The sequence below is a fragment of the Neomonachus schauinslandi genome, chromosome 5 (genome assembly GCF_002201575.2).
Source record: "Neomonachus schauinslandi chromosome 5, ASM220157v2, whole genome shotgun sequence".
Taxonomy (NCBI): domain Eukaryota; kingdom Metazoa; phylum Chordata; class Mammalia; order Carnivora; family Phocidae; genus Neomonachus; species Neomonachus schauinslandi.
The window spans coordinates 174,847,768-174,869,811 of record NC_058407.1 but is presented as its reverse complement, the minus strand read 5'-3'; the positions used below and the strand labels follow the sequence as shown (position 1 = coordinate 174,869,811).

The window sequence follows — 22,044 nt, the reverse complement described above, 5'->3', positions numbered from 1 at the left end:
GGCTATCTCCGGGGAGCTTCCCCGTGGCTATCTCCGTGGCGCTTCCCCCTGGCTATCTCCGTGGCACTTCCCCCTGGCTATCTCTGGGGAGCTTCCCCGTGGCTACTTCTGTGGCGCTTCAAAAGCACACGCCCTCCACAGAGTCCACAGCTCTCCCTTCCTAAGAGCCAAACCCCATGCCCGCCTCTGCCCCATCTGCCTGCACCCTCCCTCCCAGCCCCCCATCCAGGCCGGTAACCTCCTGTCTTGGGTGCCGAGCACGTCTCCCGGTCTCTGTCCCTGTGGCACTCCTGCTCCACACCGGAGCCAGGGAGTGGCTCAGCGTACAAAGCGGACCTGTCGTGGCCGGCGGTCCTTCCCAGCCCTTGGCCTGCTCAGCGGCCCGAGGCCTCTGTCCTGTGCTGCACACTCACCCTCACCTTCAGCGGTCACCCCAAGCCTGCCTTGCCGCCTCCCACGGCACTCCTCCCCTGGGCCAGCCCCTCCCCCAAGGCTCCCCGAGTGCAGGAACCACTGTCCTAGGGCCGGCTGCCCCTGCGTGCTGTCTGTGCTGTCCTTGGAGGTGAGGAGCGTGTGCGAGGGAGGCTACACCCAGCACACAAACAAGCCACCACGCACTCTGCCCACGGGCTCCCCAAGACCAGCGTGATAGGAGGAACACTGAGGATCCTCGGCAAGGACAACCTGCAGCCCCAGAGCCCCATCATCAATTAACACAGACTGACACGGTCCAGGAGGACAGCTTCCAACAAGAGCTTCGGTGGCCCTTCCCCAGGCAAGAGATCGATAAAGCACTTGGAACCACTGGCCAGTAAAAACAGACTCCCTGAGTACAGGCCTCGTTACGTGGAGTTAATGAAAATCTAGAGCAAGCGTCCGGAACAGGCTCATCTCCTCCGTGGTGGAGGGACTCAAAAGATTAAGGGTGGAGGAAAGGCACCTGGTCCAGTGACCCCCGTGCGCGCTGTCCCCAGCCCCCCAGAGTCCTGCGCTCCTGTAATGACCCACCGGCGAGTCACAGCTGCCCGCAGCCCTCCCAGCCATCACGGAACCTGAGGGCGGCCTCGGGGACCCCCAAGCTCTGCCGAGAGGACAGCCTCCCGCCCGTCCCTTGACGCACGACCTCCGCACGAGGAAGCATCAGGTGCCTTTGAGAAACCGGGCTCTCGGCGAGCTGCGCACCAGGGCATCCGATACGGCATCCAGCGCTCATTCCACGAGGCCCCCAGAGCCAGCTGCACCAGCAGCCTCTGGGGAGGGGGCCACCGGCTGGCGGCGCGGAAGGAGAACCTGCCCCGTCCACCCCTCACGTCCTCTGAACGCTGAGCCACGTGAGCACACCGCTTGTTCACATGGGGGTCTCCAGTCCCTTAGGATCTGAAATCACACCAGCTGCCCCACAGCGGTTTCCCAAAGGCCACAGAAAACACCGACCCCACTTCCCCCGCCCTGAGGCATCAGCATCTGGGCCCGGAGCTGCCTGGCATCCCCGCCACCAGCCACCCATTTCTCTCATCTGCCACCCGCCGTCCACCCCCAACTCAATTGGTTTTACACCTATTTTATACCATAAGTTATTCCTCAAAACAACTGTACCTAAGGCCTGGGTCACAGCACACTGAGGTGCACATGGGTCCGTGACCACATCCCTATTGAGACACAGCACCCCCCCACTCCCTGGAGGGCTCCGGACAGTCCCTCCCCAACCAAGCCCTCAACAACTTCAGGCAACCACCGTGCTGCAGGTTTGGGGACATAGTTTTGCCTGTTCTAAAACAATTTTTTAAAATTTCCATCGCTTTCTCTTCCATTCCTCCTTGATTTGCGTAGGTCTCCAACGAAATGCTATTCACAGAAGGCCGTCTGACAGCCAACCTCGCCATTTACGTAAGTCAGACCACCATCTGGATCCCCAGCCCCCGTCCAGGCCCACATGTCACTGCGGTCACCGGCCCGGGAGTCCCCACACTTGGAGGAGAAATGAGCGCTAACAGCCCTCAGCCACTGGGTGGTTCTTATCCCACAGACACAGGACTCCCCCTTTCCATGGACGTCTGGGCGCCTCCAGGTACCAGAGCAAGGGAGGCAGCAGGGCCTAGGGCGGCTTTTCGGTGCACCTCTCACCCTCGCTTCCTCTCTCTGCCCTCTGCACTCGCTCCCTCCACACGCCTGGATGCGTGCGCACACAGGGACACCTCTGCACTCCATTAGACTGACCCGAATTCGCTTTCAAGTGAGAGAAAGTAAAAATGACAGAGGAATGAGATCTCTCCAAGCAGTTTCCCCACATAGGAGAGCGAGCGGGTAGCTCTCCCAGCACCTACCCCACATCCTACTCTATGAACCGGGTGGAAGGAGAGCGGGAAGTCTGCAAGGATCGTCTGCACGCATGCCCCCATGGGCCCCGTGCGCCGGGTCAGAAGGCACCGTGCCGTCTCCTACTCCGCCCTCCCTGGCTTCTGCCAGCCAGCCTGGCTCTCTGCAGGTAAGGGCCACGACAGCCCCAAGCCAAATCGCTGCCTGAGCAGTTGGCCTGCTCGCAAGCCCCGAGGCCCAGACTAGCAAGAGCCGGCCATTCCGAAGCCAGACACGCCAGATGGCCCGAGAGCACATGTGAAGGCTTCCTCCTGGGCCGGCAGAACAGCCGCCGTCTGGAGCACGCGGTCTTCAACACAGGGTCCGGAATGCTAGACACAAAGTGCGGGCACGTCTCCCACCCCTCTGCCACAGAGGCTCCTCCTCCTGCCATCGTGTGACTCACTGAGAAGTGCAGAGACACTTGCTTTCAGCAGCCACAGGCCCGCCGTGCCCTCGAGCACGAGCCTGCACACAGTCCACGAGCATGGACCTGGTGGGGCAAGAAAACCAGGCTCCTGCCTGGAAGGGCCACTAATTCCAAGCCCCAGAACAGGTTTTCCAAGGTGCCAGCCACATGGAGGATGCCATGCCCAGTCTGCAGACAGACAGCCCTCGCTGCCCCGACCAACCGAGGAAAGGCAACCGTCCCCCTCACGGTCCCCCAAGCTGTGCGGGGGTGGGGGCAGGAAGAACCACTGACTAGGGCCCCACTCCTGCCCAAGGGTCTCCACCTCTGCCCTCCGCCACCCATCAGCCCAGGGTGGACCCAAGGCAGGTCAAGCGAGGAAGAGCAAGGGATCTGGAACAATGCCTCCAGGTCGCACCTCCGCCCTGTGCAGACTCTGATCCAGCAGCACCGAAACCTAGGAGGTGGCCACCGACGCCCACCTCCACCCCAGTGGATACTCCAGCACCTCCCCATGCTGGTGCTCGCCTCTCCCTGCAGCTGGGACGCCACTCTCCCCCTTCCCCGGCTTCCTCCCCATCCTCAGGACTCCCACCGGGGAACGCACAGGTTCTGTTGCTTGGTCCCCATGACCCCCAGGGCCTGAAGCCCGAGCGGCGCCAGGGACGCAGCGTGTGAGGTGCGGAGGTACGCCTCGGCACGCTCGCTGTCCCTGAGATGCCCAAAGGCAGACGACACAGCTGAGGACAAGGGGGGTCCGGGCTTTGCACGGGTAACAGTGTGACCCCGCTGAAGAAACACCGCAGCAAAGCACCATCACCTGGCCCCGTGCTGAGCGGCGTCCGTCCTTTAAAGGATACTTCCGCTTGCCTCTAAGAACACAGACCTGTCCTCTTGCCGGGGCTCTGCTTCACGGACACGTGGGCTCCCACTCAGCGCTCATCCAGCCGGCCACCCTCCAAGCCTCGGCGCCCCGCTCGTGTTGGCAAAATCAGAGCCCGTGTCCCCGGGCAGCCACCCACGCCTGAGCACTGGGGTGTGGCCGCCGCCTCACCCTGGACTGGCAATTCAACACTGAGAGCCACCTGCTCTGCCCTCGAGCGGACAGGAGCCCTCTAGCTTCAGACACGAAGGACACTGACCGTGAGGAAGGACATCAGCACTTAACGGGGCGTGATCACTCCTCACAGCCACAAAGCTGACATCCGAGGCTGTCGGCTGAGGAAGCCCAGAGCTAATGCTGCCCGGGCACCCCCCACTCCCCCACCCCACGCCCGCTCCTTGTAGCCTGCACCACACACTGGGCATCCGGAGGCCACGGGGTTGCTGGGAAAACAGGCAAGGCTACCCCAGAGGAGGCCTCCAGCTCTGCTGCTCACACTGCAGCCCCTCCCCACGTCCTCCCCACAACCCTTGCAGTGCAGCCCCCAGCACCTTCCCCCTGCCTGGGGATGGGGGGCCTGGGCACGGATGAGGGAAGGCTGGGTCCTCCCGCACCCCCAGAAGGAATTCAGTAAAGCCTCTCCAAGTCTGCAGCAACTGGACACGGAGATGCTCCTCTCTCTCCAACATAATCCCCTGAGAACCCAGCAGAGCCTAATTTCTCTAAATCCTTCCACTATCTGGCTTTAGACTTTTTAAAACCAATTTAAAAGGAGATACAGAAGTAGAAGAACCGTATCTACAGAGCTGGAGAAAAGCCCTCCAACGCGCTTCGAGCACCGAGCAAGAAGTGCAGAACCACAGACGCGCTTCCATCTGGGACCAGCCTCGCCATCTGCGGGACCCGGGGCGAACACATGCAGGGGACAGCCCCTGAAGAGCTAGGCAGAGCTCCTCTGGGAGAGCGCTTCCCTGTTTCCATTCCCCGCAGGAGAAGGCACGCAGAGACAAAGGGGCCAGGACTATGCCCGGACCGGGGCCGGCCCACCGTCATGCATCTGGAAGTGCCGCAGCTGGGCCCACGGGGGAGCCGGCCTGTCGGGGATACTGCTCCCTCCGCACCTCGCTGCACACACCCACTCCCAACAGCAGGCACAGGCCAGTCTAAACCTCACTGGGGAGCCGGGGACGGCCAGAGGCTGCTCCCCAGGGCCCAGGACGGGGCTGTAGCTGAAGGACGGCAGTTGTCAGGAAGCTCTCCGCTACGCTTGTCTTCGAATTCCCCCTGGAACACAACAGCCTGAGTAACACGAGGCGTCTTGTCACCACAGCCAAGCAGGCCAGAAGAGGCCCCATCCTAAGTCACAACCCCAGACACAAATGCACAGAAACAAAGCGGTTCTAACATCCTCACGCCTCCCTCGCCGTTTATTAAATGGCACTGGCTGCCGTCACTCAGTGCTCACAAAGGCTGGCCACCCTCCAAGCCCCCAGAGCCTCTGAAGACAAGCCCCTGCTCTTATTTCATGAGACTGAAAACAGCAGACAGCCAGTAACGAAATCAAACACGTCGAGGCAGAAAGAAGCTGGGGGCTCAGGCACCAGGAGAACGAGCTGCTACTTGAGGCCAAAAGTAATCACGGGAGCGCCTGCTCCCACTACCGGCCCCCACAGGGAGGCCCAGGGCTGTGATGGGCTCCGAAGTCTCTGGCCCCCGTCCGCACACCTCTGGGGGCCACCAGGGCTGGAACCCAGCACAGCACCGGGGCACAGGCCTCACGGAGTGCCGAGGGTGGGTGAAGGTGCCTCTCCGGGGCTGAGGCTCCAAAACAACAGCTCTCAGCAGACAAATGAGTGAGTGCAGGAACAACAGAAAGGTTCCAGGCTGAGGCCACAGAGGCGCTAGCAAGGGAGGCCAGAAGGTGAAGCCTTGACCTCCCTCCTCCTCCTCCAGAGCCACAGAGGAAATCAAACCAAGACCGAGATGCCTGACAGCCCGGCTGCCCTCCCGAGCACCAGCATCGCCTCGTGTACCGACGGACCCAATACCCAGGTGATCGGAGGTGGCAACCACGGGAAGTATGGCCATTAAAGGGTCTGGGTCGGTCGATGAGATGCTCTCTTAGAAGGAATCACGCGGGGCACCTGGGTGGATCAGTCGTTAAGCGTCTGCCTTCAGCTCAGGTCAGGATCCCAGGGTCCTGGGATCGAGCCCTACATCGGGCTCCCTGCTCCCCGAGAAGCCTGCTTCTCCCTCTCCCTCTCCCACTCCCCCTGCTTGTGTTCCCTCTCTAGTTGTGTCTGTCAAATAAATAAAATCTTAAAAAAAAAAAGAAAAAGGAATCACGTGTTTGGCCTCACCTGCCAGGGGAGACTGGCCCCCAAGACCGGTCACCTGGCCAGCTGACAAGTGCTGCTGGGAAGCGTCCCGTCAGCACCTGGTTCCCGTGCTCACTGCAGGTGACAGGTCAGCAGTTTCAGGGGCGCGGCGGCCTCCCTGGCACCGTCAATCCCGTCAAACGTGCACGCTTCCTGACGGGCATTACGGCCTCCCAGCCAGACTGAAACCGGGCCAGATTCGGGCACAAACAGACAGGGGAAGGAGCCAAATCACAGAGGCGCACCCGCCACCAGCAAGCTATTTCCTCCATAAAATGAGGGGCTTGAGCCCAGAGTGCCTCAACATGCATTCCATGCCCATTAAAGAAGGCTCCCCGGTGGGAGCTGCTCCACACGCTGGTTAAAAGCCACCCCACGGGGGCGCCTGGGTGGCTCAGTTGGTTAAGCGACTGCCTTCGGCTCAGGTCATGATCCTGGAGTCCCAGGATCGAGTCCCGCATCGGGCTCCCTGCTCGGCAGGGAGCCTGCTTCTCCCTCTGACCCTCCCCCCTCTCATGTGCTCTCTGTCTCTCTCATTCTCTCTGTCTCAAATAAATAAATAAAATCTTTAAAAAAAAAAAAAGCCACCCCACGGGCGGTCCCCGCCCTCCTCGCTGCGCCGGGGCTGCACGGTGAGTCTCTGCCGAGACCTCTGAAAGCATACTGCCCACACTAAGTGATGCCACCGGTGTGCCAGGATGGAAACATACAGAATGTTTCTGGAGGGCAATGAGCACCATCTGTCCATTTCAGACACGGAGCTCTTTTAAGGTTAAAAAAAAAAAAACCTACTTCTAAGAATCCGACCAATAAGGCGCTGCTTCCACTGGAAGCAACCAAAGTGTCCATCACCAGGGGCCCGAGGTCACTCAGAGCTCGTGCACTCTACACAACACCGTACGGCCCTTCCGTTCAGTAGAGAGCTCGGTGCTGGCGCAGAAGGACCGGAGGAAATCGAATGACAAGATGTGCAGAATCCAGACGCAGCCCCGAGTCACAGGAGGCGAATACAGAGCTTGCCACGTGAGAATGTACCAGGCGGTGCCCAGACTGGGGGATCAGCTGCCCCCCTCTGCGGCAGCCCTGAGCCCCCTTCTCCGACAACTGCCCCCTGGGCACGAGAGCCACGTGCCGGGGACCGGGCAGTGGTGACACTGGGCGAGGGCGATGGGGGCCTGAGGAGCCTAGGGGATGGGCCCCACCCAAACCGAAGGCTTTATAAAGCACGCCTCAGCACCCCTCCGCAGCCTGCCACCGCCCACGGGCCGGCTTCACGGAGGTGGGGTGCACAACCGGCCGTGTGCACACCCAAGCAGCTGCCGTGACGGCCAAAGGCACGTGGCCTCTGGCACCCCGTCATGACCCCTCTCGCTCCAATCATGTTCCAAGCTGAGACGTGAGGAGCCACTCACCTGCAGGCCACTACAGTCAGTTTTCCTTTGTTAAAACTCCAAATAAAGGGCATCGCATGGCACGGCCTCCAAGCATCCGGCGTCAGCAGGACTCCACGTGCGCACAGCAGTCCGGCCCGCCCCACAGACACGCCACGCTCTGTGAACCCGCGCCCCTGCTGACAGACACGCCCGCTGTTTCCACGCTTCGGCTGTTAGGAATCAGGCCACTGGGAACATTTAGGGACAGGTCTTTGTGAGGTTACATTTCCATTTCTCTTGGCTAAGAACCCAGGATGCAACTGCCGGGTCCTGTCATAAACATGCAGGAAGCTGCCAAACGGTCTCCCAAGTGCCAAGCTGCCCTCCCCTCGCCCCTGCAGCGAACGCACGCCGTCGCTGCTCACATAGCCGGGGCATCTCATGGCACCTTCACCTGCACCCCGGAACGACAATGATGCGGAACGTGTGTCACGTTCTTATTCCCGTCCGCGGACCCTCTCCTGTAAAGTTTTCTGTTAGACGTCTTCTGTCCAGCTTTTAAAAACTGGCCATTGTCTTCTTCACTTGGAAGAATTCTTCACAAATCCTGGATAGGAATCTTCCGTCAGGCCTATGTACACACTGCAAATACTTTCTCCCTCCTAGAAGAGGGTCTGCCTCTTCTTTGTCTTAATTGTTCTTTCCAAGAGCAAAGGTGTTTTTTCATTTTGGGGAACTCTAAGTTACGAATTTTCTGCATTTTTGGTTCATGCTTTTGTGTCCTAACCTTCCAGAAGTCTTGGTTTTCACCCCAGGTAGGTGCCCGCCCACTGGTTCAATGCTGGAACGGTAAGACACGAGAACCCGCACCTGACCATACAGACATCCCACCGCATCAGCACCGTTTGTGGAAGACTGACTCTCCTGCTGAATTATCTCATCTCCACAGAAACCAACAGACTCTATGTTCTTGAATTATTCCTGAACTTCCTAGTCTTTTCCGTTGACGTATACGTCTATCCTTAACGCCATTACCACACAGCCTTGACTGATACGGTTTATAGCGTGTCTTGAAATCAACCTCTGTAAGCCCTTGGTTTTTTTTTTCAAAAACAAGTCTACAAAATTTCGGGATCAGTCTGTTGGTTTCTACCAAAAAAGCCTGCTGGGACTTTGGCTGGGATTGCACTGGATGTATGGACCAATTTTAGCAAACTGGCATCTCAACAACATGAACTCCTCCAATCCGCGAGCACGGTATCTCTCAGGAAGAACTTACACTTGACAACATACAGATTTTCGTCGAATTTATCCCCAAGTATTTCACGATTCTGAGGCTACAGTCAGGGGCGTGTACTTCCAATTGCTGGCTGCCAGTACGCAGAAATTCAGTCCGCCTTTGTGTGTTGTCTTTGTAACCGGGAGCCTTGTCAGACTTACCGATTCCAAATGGCTCTTTACAGAGTCCTTGGGATTTCCTATGCGGATGATCGTCTTGTCTCGAACCAGAGGCAGCTTGTCTTCCTTCCAGCTGCACGCCTTTCTTCCGCTCTCCCACCTCTGCCCTGGCCCGCACCACCACCGCCACCGACAAGGACTGGGGAGAGGGCTTGCAAGCTGCAGGGCCGGCAGGCGCCACGCCTGAGGGGCCCCTTCCACTCCAGCTTTGCTCAGAGGTCTTCATCGCGCAAGGGTGTTGAGCTCTCAGTAATGCTTCTGCGTCTATGGAGATGGTCACGTGTGTTCCCCTCTATTAAAATAGTCACACGAACCAGTGCTCTGAGGGGAGGCACCCTTATGTTGCTGCAGGTGCTCCCTTCTGCTCCGTCTGCCCCCACCCCCTCCCGCCCCTCTGTTAGTCCTTCTCCGGTGCCCCAGACAGTCACATCCAGGCTGACACCGACGCAGAGAGTCAGCACCTTCAAATCCTTCCCCACCAGGCCGCGCTCCCAGGGCAAAGCTGTCCGTACCCGGGCACTCTCTGTGTGCTGCTGCTGAGTTCCTCACTCAGCTTTCAAAGCCCTGGGATGAGGACATCCAAGAACCACACCCACGCACCCTCCTCCACACTGCAGCCTCCCCCGGGTGCACGGCACCCCACCCAGCCTAGTGCGGCATCCCTCCCACCCAGGACTCTCCAAGTCCCAAGGCCCAACTGCCTCCAACCAGGTGACCTGCATGCTGGAGACAGGTGTCCAGCAACGTCCAGGTAGACAGGCCTGCCTGGCAGGGGAGGAAACAGCCAAGGGCCTTCCCTACTAGTTTACACTGCCTGACCTGCCCCGGCCAACTCCACCCAACTCTCCTGACACCTCTGGGCTCCTCGGGGCCTGAGAAATCCCAAACTGAGAGAAGGGTGACAAGAGTCATGCCGTGTGAACTTCAAGGAGTTCTGGTCTCTCCACGTGTCAGACCTGCTCTCTGTTCCCAACCTCTGCAAGGCCACAGGGCCCTCGGAGAATCTGCGGAAAGCCACAGCCCTGCGCACGGAGGACAGCCCGTGCAGAGAACATCTGGTCTGAAACACCAGAAACTCAGAGACTGCAGGTATTTAAGGATCATAAAGAGGCCGGTCAAGAACAGAGTAGGTATGGGACAGCCAACGGGGGCCGGCCAGCCGCCCCCAGGTGCACAGGACTGTAAGGCCACAGACCCCACAGCCCTGCTCCTCTGGGCCGCGGCCATAGCACACGAGTCCCACACAGAGCGGCAGAGGACCAGGAAGAGCCGCAGGCTGCAGGTGTGGGGCCCGAAACCCACGGGACCCCACTGCTCTAGAGGTGCAGGGATCAGGATCACGGGGGAGGGGGTGCCACCTAGTGGCGGCAGCCCTCAAAGCCCAGGAGACCTGTGACGCGGGCCAGGGCCGGCAGTCACGACACACGCCAAGTGACATGCCTTCAGTCCCAAAGTGACAGCAACACTTTGGCCTCAAGGCCAAGAGACTCGAGCCCGCCGGGTCAAAAGGCCCTCCCTGCCCCTCCAGCTCCTACTTGGAGGGCATCTGCTGGACTCCAACCCACGGCCATCTCCCAGAGCTGGCTGATAACGCTTTGGGGGGGGCGGGCCCCTGAGCTAGGACACACCCACACACGAACATGTTTCCACGGGGAGGAAGCAATGTTCTAGAAAGTCCTTCCACGAACAGATGTGGAAGATGAGGCACAAGCCACCCGCCCAACACATGAGGGCCAAGCTGGGGCCAGACACACATCTAGCCCTTGGTGAGTAGGGTCTGAGCCAGGCCTCTTGTCCCCTGCCACACTGAACATGGCCAGGCTGACGGAGGGCATCCATCCTGGACCACTCCAGGCAGACCCAGCCACCCAGACAGCAGTCTCAGAGCTCGTGACCGGTGCTCACCCTTCCCTCCCACGCCCCTCCTGCAGGGACCCCAGCTTTTCCCTGTGCCCTGTTTCCCTCTGCACGTTTCCCACCCCCTATTCAATTTCACCAGATGTGGGCTCCTACAAGTCACCCTCCCTGCTCAGAAATCTCTAACTGCCCAAAACCTAGCAAAAAAAGGAGAGCCAAACTCCTCCTCACAGCACTCAAGGTCGTGCAAGACTCCAGTCCGGGGCCCGGCAGGCTGACCCACCGGGCCTGGGAAGTCTGCGTTCGTACCCAACTCTCCACAGGGCTCTGGCAACAGGCCACACACCCATTTTACACAACACACGTACTCACTTCAGGGGGCGGAGCGGCCGGAGGCGAAGCCTGCCAAGCACCCTACCGGGGACAGGAGGGGTAGGGGAGCTGGGGTTTCCGAAGTGCCCCCGGGAGGGACCGCGGACAGGCTGACAAAGCACGTGAAAGAAAACCTGCCCCCCTACAGGAGCCCCTCACCACGGGGTGCCAGGAGACCAGGACCACAAGGGTGCTCCACCTGCTTCTCGAGAAGCCTCCGGCTGCTCAGAAGGGACACGGGCCCCGCTCCGCAGCGCGTGAGCGTGCTCATCTTCACACACACGGCGAGGCCCGCACTGCGTTCCCTGCACAGACCTGAAGGGGACACACTCACCAGGGGCCGGCAGGGACACCAGCTCTGCTCTACACAGTCCCCTCTCCTACCCCTGACCCCTCACGTCTGACAGCCCTCAACCACCCCCTTCCTCTCCCTCTCCCGGGCCCGGCCACCCGTTGAACACACGACACACAGACGCACAAGCAGGTGACCAGGCGGTCAGCTCCCTGCACAGCAGCCACACTCAGAGAAGGCCCTCCGGTTGGAAGTGAGACCGAAGGGCTGGAGGACTAGCGCGTTTCCATCCGGGCCAGAGACGGCGGCCAGCCGTGCCCCAGCCCCGGGCCTGACCGACGGTGAGAGCTTTGTGGCACACACTGGGCGTTCAGACACGCCGGCGGCTGGGCTGATCGGGCACGTGTGGGCCTCTGATCTCCCGCAAAGAAAGAAGTCACGGAGGTTTCTCTTCTGACCAGCCTCCCTGGGAGCAGGAGGGAAGCCTTCCGGTGAGTTAATGAGCGCAGAGAGCAGGGGGAAGCACAGAACACTCAGGCCCCCGCGTTGGGCCGGCCCAACACGAGCCTGGGTCCTGCGGGTGCGGCTCACGCGCGAATAATGCTGATCGGAACCACTGCAGGTCCCGGAACCAGCAGCAGGACGTGTCATCGCAGGACACCTCTCTAAAGAAAGTTCTCAATCTTGGCTCAGTTTCCAGGAGCAGCACGAAACACAACTGAGAAGCTACAGTCTTTAAGTCACACAAGCAGGCAAGACAAAAGGCTCTTGAAACACCAAAGCTCCGAGGACTCAGCCCGAATGATCGATCTTCCTCCACCCCTCTCCCAGGCTGGACCCACCAGACACTGACAAAGCTGCGGGGAAGGAGGAGTCCACAGTGGAGCCCAGAGTCCTGGGGACCGAGGGACAGGCAGCAACGCTGAAGAAAGAGGGAAAGGGGCCCCCAGAAGGATGGGCGGCAGAACGTGTGGGACTGGGGGCAGGGAGCGGCGGAAAGATGCCTGCCCTGGCCATCCTCCCCAGCGGAGAACGAGAGGCCAGCTCCCTGCCCGGCAGCCCCCACCACAGCCCCCCTGCATCCGGCCGCTCCCCTGCTGGCAACAGCTTGACACAGAGGGTCCCAGGCTGCTGCGGGGGCCAGACGGGCACAACAATCCTCCACGATGGCATTTCCCCTTTTCTCCCCAAAACTCAGTTCATCTCGTTTGTGTTTGCCTAAAAGGAATGGCCTGCCCCAAACGCAACTGCTCCCTGAGCATACACGGAGCCCCTTCGCAAAGCCCAACGGCGCAGGGCAATCAGATCCCTGCCAACACTCGGCCACCGACCCTACGTGAGGAAGGTGCTCAGACTTCGGCAGGAAAGTCACTTCGGGCCCGTCCCCGCCATGGCGGAAATACCTCACCCGACGTGAGCGGCCCCAGCAGGAGCCGCCCCGGCAGCCTCGAGCAGGGCGGCTGCTGGCGACGCCGGGGAGGCAGGGCCGTGGGGTCAGTGGCGCCCTCCGCCTACCTGATGCTCAAGCCCGTGGTCTCCTCCAGCCGCTCCCAGCTCTGCAGCTTTGCCAGCAGCCTCTGGAAAGACAAGGAGGTGAATGCTAAGAGCACCGCGACCCCAGCATCTCCCTTCCGAGGCCTCCGCGGCCGCCTGCTGCCCCTCCTCACGCAACCCCACCTCAGGCCCCAGACCAAAGAGCCTCACGCAAAGGCAACAGCGATGAGGAGGATGTTAAGTCTCCCTGATCCCTCAGAACAGCCTGCTCTTATCTCTGAGCTAAAGGCCGAAGCGCTCCGAGTCCGCCCCGGAGCAGACAGCTTACGCCCACCACGAGCACGCTCGGCCTCATTTGTTTGCGGTCCCACCGAGTCAGGTAAGAGTCTCAGCAGGGAAAGCACCGGGGAGTAGGGACAAGGGTGGTAAACAGCCGCATGCGTGGTCCCATAAAAACAGCCCGCGCCCCAGGGCAGACCTGGGCGCTGAAACCACAAGAACCCACTGCCTCTCCCACATGCCAGGGGCTCCACAGGACGCCGGGCCCCAGGGCAGACACATTTGGCCTTAGAGCCAAACTACCCCCAGCTGACATGGCCGACTCGGGCCCGGGGCCCCACAGGCAGAACAGGAGGTGGGGACATCGCCTGCCTGGCCACACTCTGACCCACATCCCACGTCAGAGTTTCCCCCACCTCTTCCAGAATGCAAGCAATGTGAGGGCAAGGACCACGTGCCTCTGTCTGGCCTCCCCCCACCCCCTGCCCGGGCCAAGCACCCTGCTCGCATCACTGCATTCACTCCATCACCGGACGGCCCTATCACGTGCGGGGCACGGCTGGTTAACGACTCTGTCGCTGGAGCCGATGCTCAGTGACCAGCCCCCAAGGGCCAGGCACTGTTTAAGCACGGGACGTGAATTCACTGAGCCCTCCTGACCCTGCAAGGCAGACACTGCTCCTCCTCATTATACAGGCAGACGGAGAGGCTGAGTCACCTGCCCAGGGTCACACAGCCACCAAGCATCCATGGTGGGATTTCACGCGAGGCAGTGTGACTCTGGAGACAGACTCTTAACCAATTTCAGAAGCGCTGAGAGGAGACGCTGCTCTGTCTGGAGCTGCGTCTTCAGGCTAAGTCCGTACGGAAGCCAGCATCCTCGAGGAGCCTGGCTCCCGCCCTGCGCGGCCAGAGGCGGCCCGTCTGGCCAAGAGCAGGCAGCCGCCGGCACAGCCCCATTACCCAGGAAACAACAGAGGCCCGTGGCTTGGGAGGAGGAGAGCAAGGCCGAGGAGCGGCGTTACTTGTGTGCCCCGGCTGAGACAGAGCTTCCGCGCCCCCGCACGCGCACGTGGGAGCAGCGGGACGCTTGCAGCACCAAGGCCTGCGGCCAGCTGTGCCACATGGCCCCACAGACCGCCACGGGGAGCCCAGGAGCAGAAGAAGTGGAGCCCGGGCACCTGCTCACATCTGCGGGTGGGAACCAGGCTGGGGTCGGGTTTCCCACACCGCCTCCTCTCTCTGACTCACTACCTGTATCAGCTCTCGCGTTTCCGCCGGGCGGCTGAGAACACAACGCACGCGCTCAAGCTCCTTCTGGAGGCTCTTGGGAAGAAGCCATTTCCAGGCCTCTCCGGCTTCTAGAGGCCCTCCTCCGTCTCCCACACCAGAGCAGCGGGGGGTTGGGTCCTCCCCACATGACACCTCTCTGACTCCCCCACGCGTCCCCTGCCCATGCGAGGATGCCTGACCCCGGGCCACTGCGCTCCCCGGCCGAGTCTCCCCGCCACGGGCTGGCTCACGAGGGCCTGCCCAGGAGGCCGGGCACAGTTCTGGGGCCACTGTTCAGGCCACCAGCAGCCCAGCACTTCCACGTTTCAGGAGGGGAACTGGAACACTGGACTGAAACACCCAGGGTCCCCCGGACAGACAGAGGACACCCACAGGGAACAGCCCACTGTCCCCGGGGCCCCACCTCCTTCTCCAGCTCCAGGACGACCAGACTCTCCTGCATCTTCTCCTGCCGTCCCAGCCGCCGCCGCAGCCCCTCCACCTCCTCCCTGAGCAGCCCATTGGTCTCTCGCATCTCCCTGGCAAGGCCGGAAACATGTCTGTCAACGGGCACCTGGGGACGGGGGAGGGGGAGGGAGGGAGGAGGGGGAGGGCCGCCTGGCGACAGGCCCGCGCCCCGCCCCGCCCGCCTCACCGCAGGTAGGCGCTCTCCTCCCGCAGCTGCTTCAGCTCCCTCTCCATCTTGGGCAGCCGCACCAGCTCAGACTTCATATTCTTCACGACCGCAGCATCCTGTTCCTGCAGGGACAGCTTCTGCTCCAGATCCTGAGGGAGGCCAGGGACAGAGAGGACAAGGTCGACCACCATGGCCCGGCCCCGCTCCAAAACACCAGGGGTGCCTCTGTGCGGCGTCCTCCGCGTTCCCTTCCGGGGGCACCCCGACATGGCACTACAGGCTGGGGTCACACCTCGGTGCTGCACCGCCCTCGGGCGCGGGGCCCCGGCGCACACCTGCCCAAGGACAGGCAGCCAAGGCTCCCTAAATAAGCACGTCGGTCCAACACAGCACTCCTCCCCTGCCAGACCCGCTCCAGCCACACTAGACCCCGCGTAACAAGCGAGTCTTGTGCACGTTGCGGACGAAAGCCTTTCCTTCACGACCTGCAGTCCCCTCGAGACACACTGGGGACAGCTGGCATCCGTCAGCGACAAGTCAAGGAACAAGCTCAGTGCGTGAGACCAGGACCAAGTCAGTGAGTCCACAGACATTAAGAGGCGCAGCTCTGCGCCCCGTGCAGGCCAAGCAGCGGGGCCAGGGCAAAACAGGACACAGGTAAGTCTGGGAGAAGGGCAAGCACTGCGCCGTGCAGGCGAGCCCGCTGCGGGAGGCGGGCCAGCAGGCTGCGCAGCGGGGAGGTGCCAGAGCCGGGCGGGCACCACGGCCAGAGAACGGCACGTGCAAGAGCAGAGGCGGGGGGGCCAGGCAGCCGAGGCCTGACAGGGAAGCAACACTGGGGGGAGGTGGGGGGCAGCAGCCCCAGCCCCGAGCACGGCACACACCGAGACAAGCGACAGTGTCCACAGTACGTGGGCACGGGCAGCTCACGGTCCCCGGACACCCGAAGCGTGCCCCGGCTAAAGCGGCTGGATGGCTGAGACCACCACCGGGATGTCCACCAGACACAGCCTGCGCCTGAGACGGAGTAACGCACCCTGATCCTCTGCTCCTGGTCGGCCCTCGCTTCCTGGCTGGCCTGGAGCTCCTGAACCTTCTGATTAGCCTCCTGACATTTCCTATCGAGAGAAAAGCACATCGCGTGCAGACAGAGGGGGGTAGTAAAGCCAGCAGTTACCCTCACCCTAGAGGCTCTCCAGTGTGCACCCCCCAAACCCCAGGGCACTGGGGCCTCAGTCTCCTCGGGTCACACCCCCAGCTCTCTTCCCTCGCCTCCGCTGCGCACCCCTGGAACGGCCGCAGCCGAGGCCCCTTCCGTGACGCCCCCACGCCCCCAACCCTACCCAGGAGCGTCCAGAGCTCTCCTAGGACAATGCCTGTGAAGGTAAAGGCCGAGATCCCAGGGACAGAATTCCGCCCTCTGACCTTTCAGACTTCCATGCCTACTCAGAAGGCGGCCTCCGCCTGTACGGCCCCTCCGGCCCACACCCCACCCGCCCCAGGGGCGCCCCACACAGCCCTTAAAGCCTCACTTCTGGAGAAGCTCTCTGCGAGCAGAGGGCCCAGCCCCCGGGGAGGGAAGAAATGACTGCTCCCTGCTGCTGTTCTCAGAACATTTAAAACACTCCTCACTCTCACTTCAGTGGTCCCTGTGTCTGCCGCCAACAGCCTATGGACGGGGAGGACAGACCCTAAGGGCACCTGTAGGTCCTCGGGGCTCAGCACAGATGGCACGCGTGAACACTGGATGCACAGACCACAGAGGGCACAGGATGACGAGCCAAGGCCTTCCTGTTCACGGTCTCCCACACCAGGAACCACCGGATGCGCAGCCCGGCACATGCCCCAGCAGGCTTCAGCCTGACCGGACCCAGGGCGACCCGCGGGCAGGCTCACCCAGCAAAGGGGCAGGGCCCCACCCCAGCGCAGCCACTCACTTGTGCTGCAAGGCCAGCTGCTCCTTGAGCTCCTGCCTCTCAGACTCCAGGCTCTTCACCTGCATCTCCTGGTTCATCACGCTCCACTGCAACTCGGAGACCCTCGCCTTCAGCGCGCTGATGGTCTGAAGGGGGGGACACGGCTGCTGCTTACGGGCTGTGACGCACACACAGAGATGAGCTCCTGACCCACAAGCCCACGGGACAAATGGCCCCAAAAGAGCCTGCACCTGCCACCCCCCTCCTGTGGGCAGGGACCGAGCCCTCTTCTCCTTTCCGACCCACGACCTGGGCGGGGACGCCACACCTCAACCCAATGCCAGACTATCCTGGCCTGCGGCCGGCCTCACGCTTCCCTCAAGCAAATGGGAAAAGACTGGGTCATGGGGATGGGCTGCCTGCCGAGAGGCCCCCCCCATGATATCTGTCACTTGGGACCCTCGCTTGTGCCCAGTGTGCTTGTGTGGCTCCCCGCACCGCACCTGCCCCGAATGAACCCCCACCATGCCCCCATCCCAGCTAAACACTCCCTGGGAACCACAGCCACGTCCTGCCAAGAAATCAGAAATGGGGGACTGAGGCCGTCTTCAGAACGATGCTACGGGAGCCCCCCAGGACGGAGGAGCCACGGGAATGCCTCAGCCAGAAGGCAAGAATGGGGCCAAACATCCACCCCTGGGGAAAGCGCAGGCATGCCCTCAGCCAGAAAGCCGGGGCTGGGGAGGCTGACCCAGGGCCAAGCCTCTGGACTTTCAGGGGCAGACCTGCTGCCCTTCCATCAGACTGCACCCCCACCAGGTGACCTCCCAGTGACCATCTGGTGACCGCTCTCCCTCTATGGCTTTCCCAGGAGAAGCCAGCTAATCAGGCCACCAGAGCCCACTCAGAAGCATCCCTGTAAATTAACCTCCTGGACCAGAGGACAGGGACCCGGTCCAGCAAACGCCCCGCAGTGAGGGACACCAGCAGTCCCAGGGCAACCCCTGCCAACAAGGAGGCCTGACATGCTCTCACATGGCCCGGGGGCCCACACCAACCCAGGACCCACGTTCCCCAGGGGAGGCTGACACAGGCCGTCCACATCCCTTACTCCATCCACCTGCTCTGTTACAAGGGTGCCTATCAACCCACGCATCACAGAAGAATGGAGCCAAATACATTTAACTAGGAAAACAACCTTTGAGAAGTCTTCCTGAATCCAATTAACGCACACAGGACCCGGCTGCGGGGAAGCCCGGCGGTCAGCAGGAGGACTTCCCGGGGACGAGCATACGACCCAGGCAGGGTGGGGAGAGCGCATGCAGGGACAATGATGATGGAGTCACCAGGGAAGGCTTCTCCAAGGAGGTACAAATAACAAACAAAATTCAGGGTCCTCCATCCTGACTGGCCGCCACCTTCCCACCCTGGCCCTTCTCTCATCCTCTTTGCAACCTGTGTGGCAAGGGTCTCCCCCAACCTCGCTCTTCACTGAACAGAGCGCAGGCCCCGCCCTCCCCCACGGGCCCCACACCAGCCTCCAGAACGCAGCCTAGGCAAGCCAAGGGCAGCAAGGGGACTTGTCTTGAGGCCGATCACAGCTCCTCTCCTGCCAACATCCACATCAGAAGACAGATGTAGGAACAACCTTAACATGCTCTCCAGCGTTGCCAAGGCAAAAATAACCTGCAGCCTGCTTCCCGAGATCTATCAAGTCGAGAAAAGCACGCAGAGACAGAATACCAATGATCTCGTGCCCTGCTCCCTCCCCGGGCAGTGCTTCATCCTTTTCCTCACTGCACCTGTGATCTGCAGCACCGCAGCAAAGGGACGGGGAAGGTCAGGAGAGTCCAGTTTCCACCAGCATCAATGTCTGGGCTCTGTTTCTAAGATTTATACAACTTTCAACTGGTAGAGACAGTAAAAACTACAGTTCACGTATGCACTGCCTCCAAAGACGTTCTCAAATACTAACAGACCTGCTAATAACCAAAGAAATGCAAATCCAGGGGCAACACTACACCTTTGGGAAGGGGGAAAAAAAACCCACAAGTACTTCCAGAAGATACCACCATCCGTGACAGGTAAGGCCACAGGGAACCCAGAGCCCTCAACAACGGCGCCAGGACAACATGGCACTGGCAGCAAAAGCCAGACGCTGTCCCCAGAGACCTGAAACCCCATTCCCAGGAGTATGTCAACATCAGTAACAGAAGTCAAAAGCCACGTGCAACCTGCCGCATGTGTGTGCATGTACATACATCTACCAGGATGCATGCACGTAAGCAAAGTTTTTACACGACGAAATGCACACTATTCAACCACTAAAACTCACAACTACAAAGACTAAGTGTTTGATTTATGAACTGAAGGCCACAGAGTGGAAAAGGAGTATTTTTACTAGGATTACGACAATGCAAACACTGCACACACATGGCAAGGAGGCGGAGGAAACCGCCCAGCGCCGTGGTAGGAGCACCCTAGGGCACCCACGCCTCTCCCCCGAGAAACGACACCCCTGGGACAACCCTCACCTCGCCGGCCGCGGCCAGGCCGTCCTCCTTCTCCCGCAGCTTCTGGCCGGCGGCGTCCAGGCCCTGCTTACACAGCCTATGGCGCTCCAGCTGCTCCTTCATCTTCTCCTCCGCCTCAGCCTCCCGCTCCTGCAGCTGCCGAATGCGCGTCAGGAGCTCCTGGTTGCGATCCACCTCGCGCTGCCAGAGTGGGGAGAGTAAGTGGGAGCCGGGAGGCCCACCCCACCCCTCCCTCAGGACGGGGACCTCTCCTACACCGGTGCCAGCCACGCAGCAGGCCCCGCTCACACCACCAGAGGCCAGGCCCCTCCAGGCACATCCTCTCCCACAGACCTGCAGAACCACCGTGCGTCTTATGCTGGGAAGGCAGCCCCAGGACTGAGACTCCTCACTCTGATGGACCCGGTGGTCTCCGGAGATGGCAGTCAGCCACTTAGGAGCTCACCCTCAGCCCCAGAAGCAAAGGGACCACCAAGTGGGCACCTGATGCTGACCTCTGGCCTCTCCCTGGGAGGCGGCGCTGCAGAAGGCCCAGCAGCACACCCGAGGCAAGTGCTCAGACCAGGCCTCTCCAGCCCAGCACCATGGAGGACCTGATGAACACAGAGGGACACGGCCCACTCGAGGGGGCTTGCAAGTCTGGCCTCAAAGAGTCGGGGGACCCTTCCACAATGCAGGGCCCCTGGCAGCCCCACCCCAGAGCGGCACATAGCATCTCTACTCAGGCTGCCCATCCCAAGTTCACACAGGCAGTCCCTGCAGGTCCCCAGACCTCAGACACCAACCAAAGTTTCACCATCTGAGAGGTTCTGAGATCTCCACCCGCGGCCAAACTGGAAGTCCCTGAAAAACCATGACAGATGTCCAAGACGCAAAGGGACAATTTGAAAGCCACCGGCTCAGATGGTTCCAGATCACATTCAACTATGTCTGTGGGTGGGAAGGGAAAGGCCTCTCAGAGGGAGGCCAAGCCCAGCGAGGACCTGGGATTAGCTCAGCCCTGTACACTTCGATTTCCCCAGGAAAAGACTTCCACCAACCGTGAGACAATCCTCCCAACTCGTTCCAATGCATTCTAAGCACCTTTAAGGTGCCGCGGCCTGCACTGCACCCTGGAGACCCAAGACAGCCAGGACAGGTCTTGCCCTTGATGGACTAATGGCTCAGGAAAATTCCAATGGCTCCATACCCCCTGCCATCTGCCCGAGAGTCAGGGTAGTAGCACCAACACCCCACTTCCTACTACCTGATGGCCCCTGGTGCCACCTTTGGCCCTAATAACGCACTTTTAAGAGCAGCAAGATTCCCACGGCCTCTCCCTGTCCCTTCCCACTAGTTCCTCCAGGACTGTCCCTCCTAGGACGACCCAGAACACCAGCTAAAGCCCCACCTTAGGAGGAAGCCCTGGGAGCAACACCAGAGCAATGCCAAGGCCGTGGGACCCACTCGTAGGCCATGTTCCTGGGCTACTAGGCCCACACGGCACACCACAGCCAGAAGCCTGCATACCAGGGTCGAACACATCCACCAGCATCACACCCTGGAAGACATCCGCTATTTTTACAGGACTAGGAAAACGTGCAAATGTGCCACATAAGGCAAGAATGGGGCCAGACATCCACCCTTGGGGAAAGCGCAGGCAGGTCAGAGACATGCCGGTCCAATCCTTTGCCTAAGTCTTGGCAGCATTTCCACAAATCATGAGCACTCATTGAAAACCTCTGGCAAAGTGCTGTTGATCGAAGCAAAAAAAGGGATCTATGCCTTCAGTAAAAGCCTAGTACCTTCCCTAGGTAATGGGGGGTTGCATTTGCCCAGTCTGCCCTGAGTAAGCCAGGGACAACAGGAAGTACCCCCAAGACTGGAGATCCTTGCTCTGAGGCCCTATAATCACGTAAGCAAGATTGGTCCGGCCTGGGCCTGAGACCTTTACACAACCCGGTGACTTTCTAAGCCTGTCATCCTGTGGTACCTCGTATTTCTGCTGGATTCACACCCCAAGTCTTCGGGGCAGGGGGGAGTGGGGGCTGGGGTGGGGGTGGCAGGGAGAACAGGCAGCCCAGCAGAGAGGCATGTGTGCAGACAGCCGTCCCCCCGTGCACTGCCCCCCTCAAGGACATCAAGCATAGCTGCTGGCTATGGCCCAACCAGGCCGTCCCCGGCAACCCAGAGGCAGAGCCCCCAGGCTCCCTGCCGGAGGCTTGCCTGCCTCAGGGCCTGGCGGGCACTGTGCTCCTGCTCGCACCCACCTCATAGCGCCTGGCACTGGTGCTGGCCGCCCGCTCCAGCTCCACTCGAGCTCTCTTGTGGCTCAGCTCCATCTGCATCTTCTCCCGCTCCACCTGGACGACCTGGGACTTGGAACGGATCCGCTCCGCTCGTTCCTCCAGCTGACCAGGTCACACCCAAGGGGAAGAGAACCCTCAGCAGCTGTACCAAATAGGTGAGCGGCTTGTCCGACACTCACACCAAGCACCTGCCTCCAACAAGGCCCATACTCAGCCCTGGGGAAGAAGGATGGATGCTGGGCCCTTC

At 60.8% G+C, this 22,044-nt stretch overlaps 1 protein-coding gene across 1 annotated transcript in view; it reads right to left on the bottom strand.

Moving 5' to 3' along the window:
- Nucleotides 1-21,842, bottom strand: part of MAD1L1 (mitotic arrest deficient 1 like 1) — a 285,464-nt gene extending 263,622 nt beyond the window's left edge. The window contains exons 1-7 of the mRNA XM_044915187.1: nt 21,759-21,842; nt 19,510-19,689; nt 16,997-17,121; nt 16,096-16,177; nt 15,078-15,208; nt 14,847-14,961; nt 12,893-12,954 (exon numbers count right to left, since the gene is read on the bottom strand). Of these exons, the coding sequence (XP_044771122.1) occupies nt 12,893-12,954; nt 14,847-14,961; nt 15,078-15,208; nt 16,096-16,177; nt 16,997-17,121; nt 19,510-19,689; nt 21,759-21,836 (773 nt within the window). The 5' untranslated portion in view covers nt 21,837-21,842. The remainder of the gene's footprint in view (nt 1-12,892; nt 12,955-14,846; nt 14,962-15,077; nt 15,209-16,095; nt 16,178-16,996; nt 17,122-19,509; nt 19,690-21,758) is intronic.
- Between the last annotated feature and the right edge of the window lie 202 nt (nt 21,843-22,044).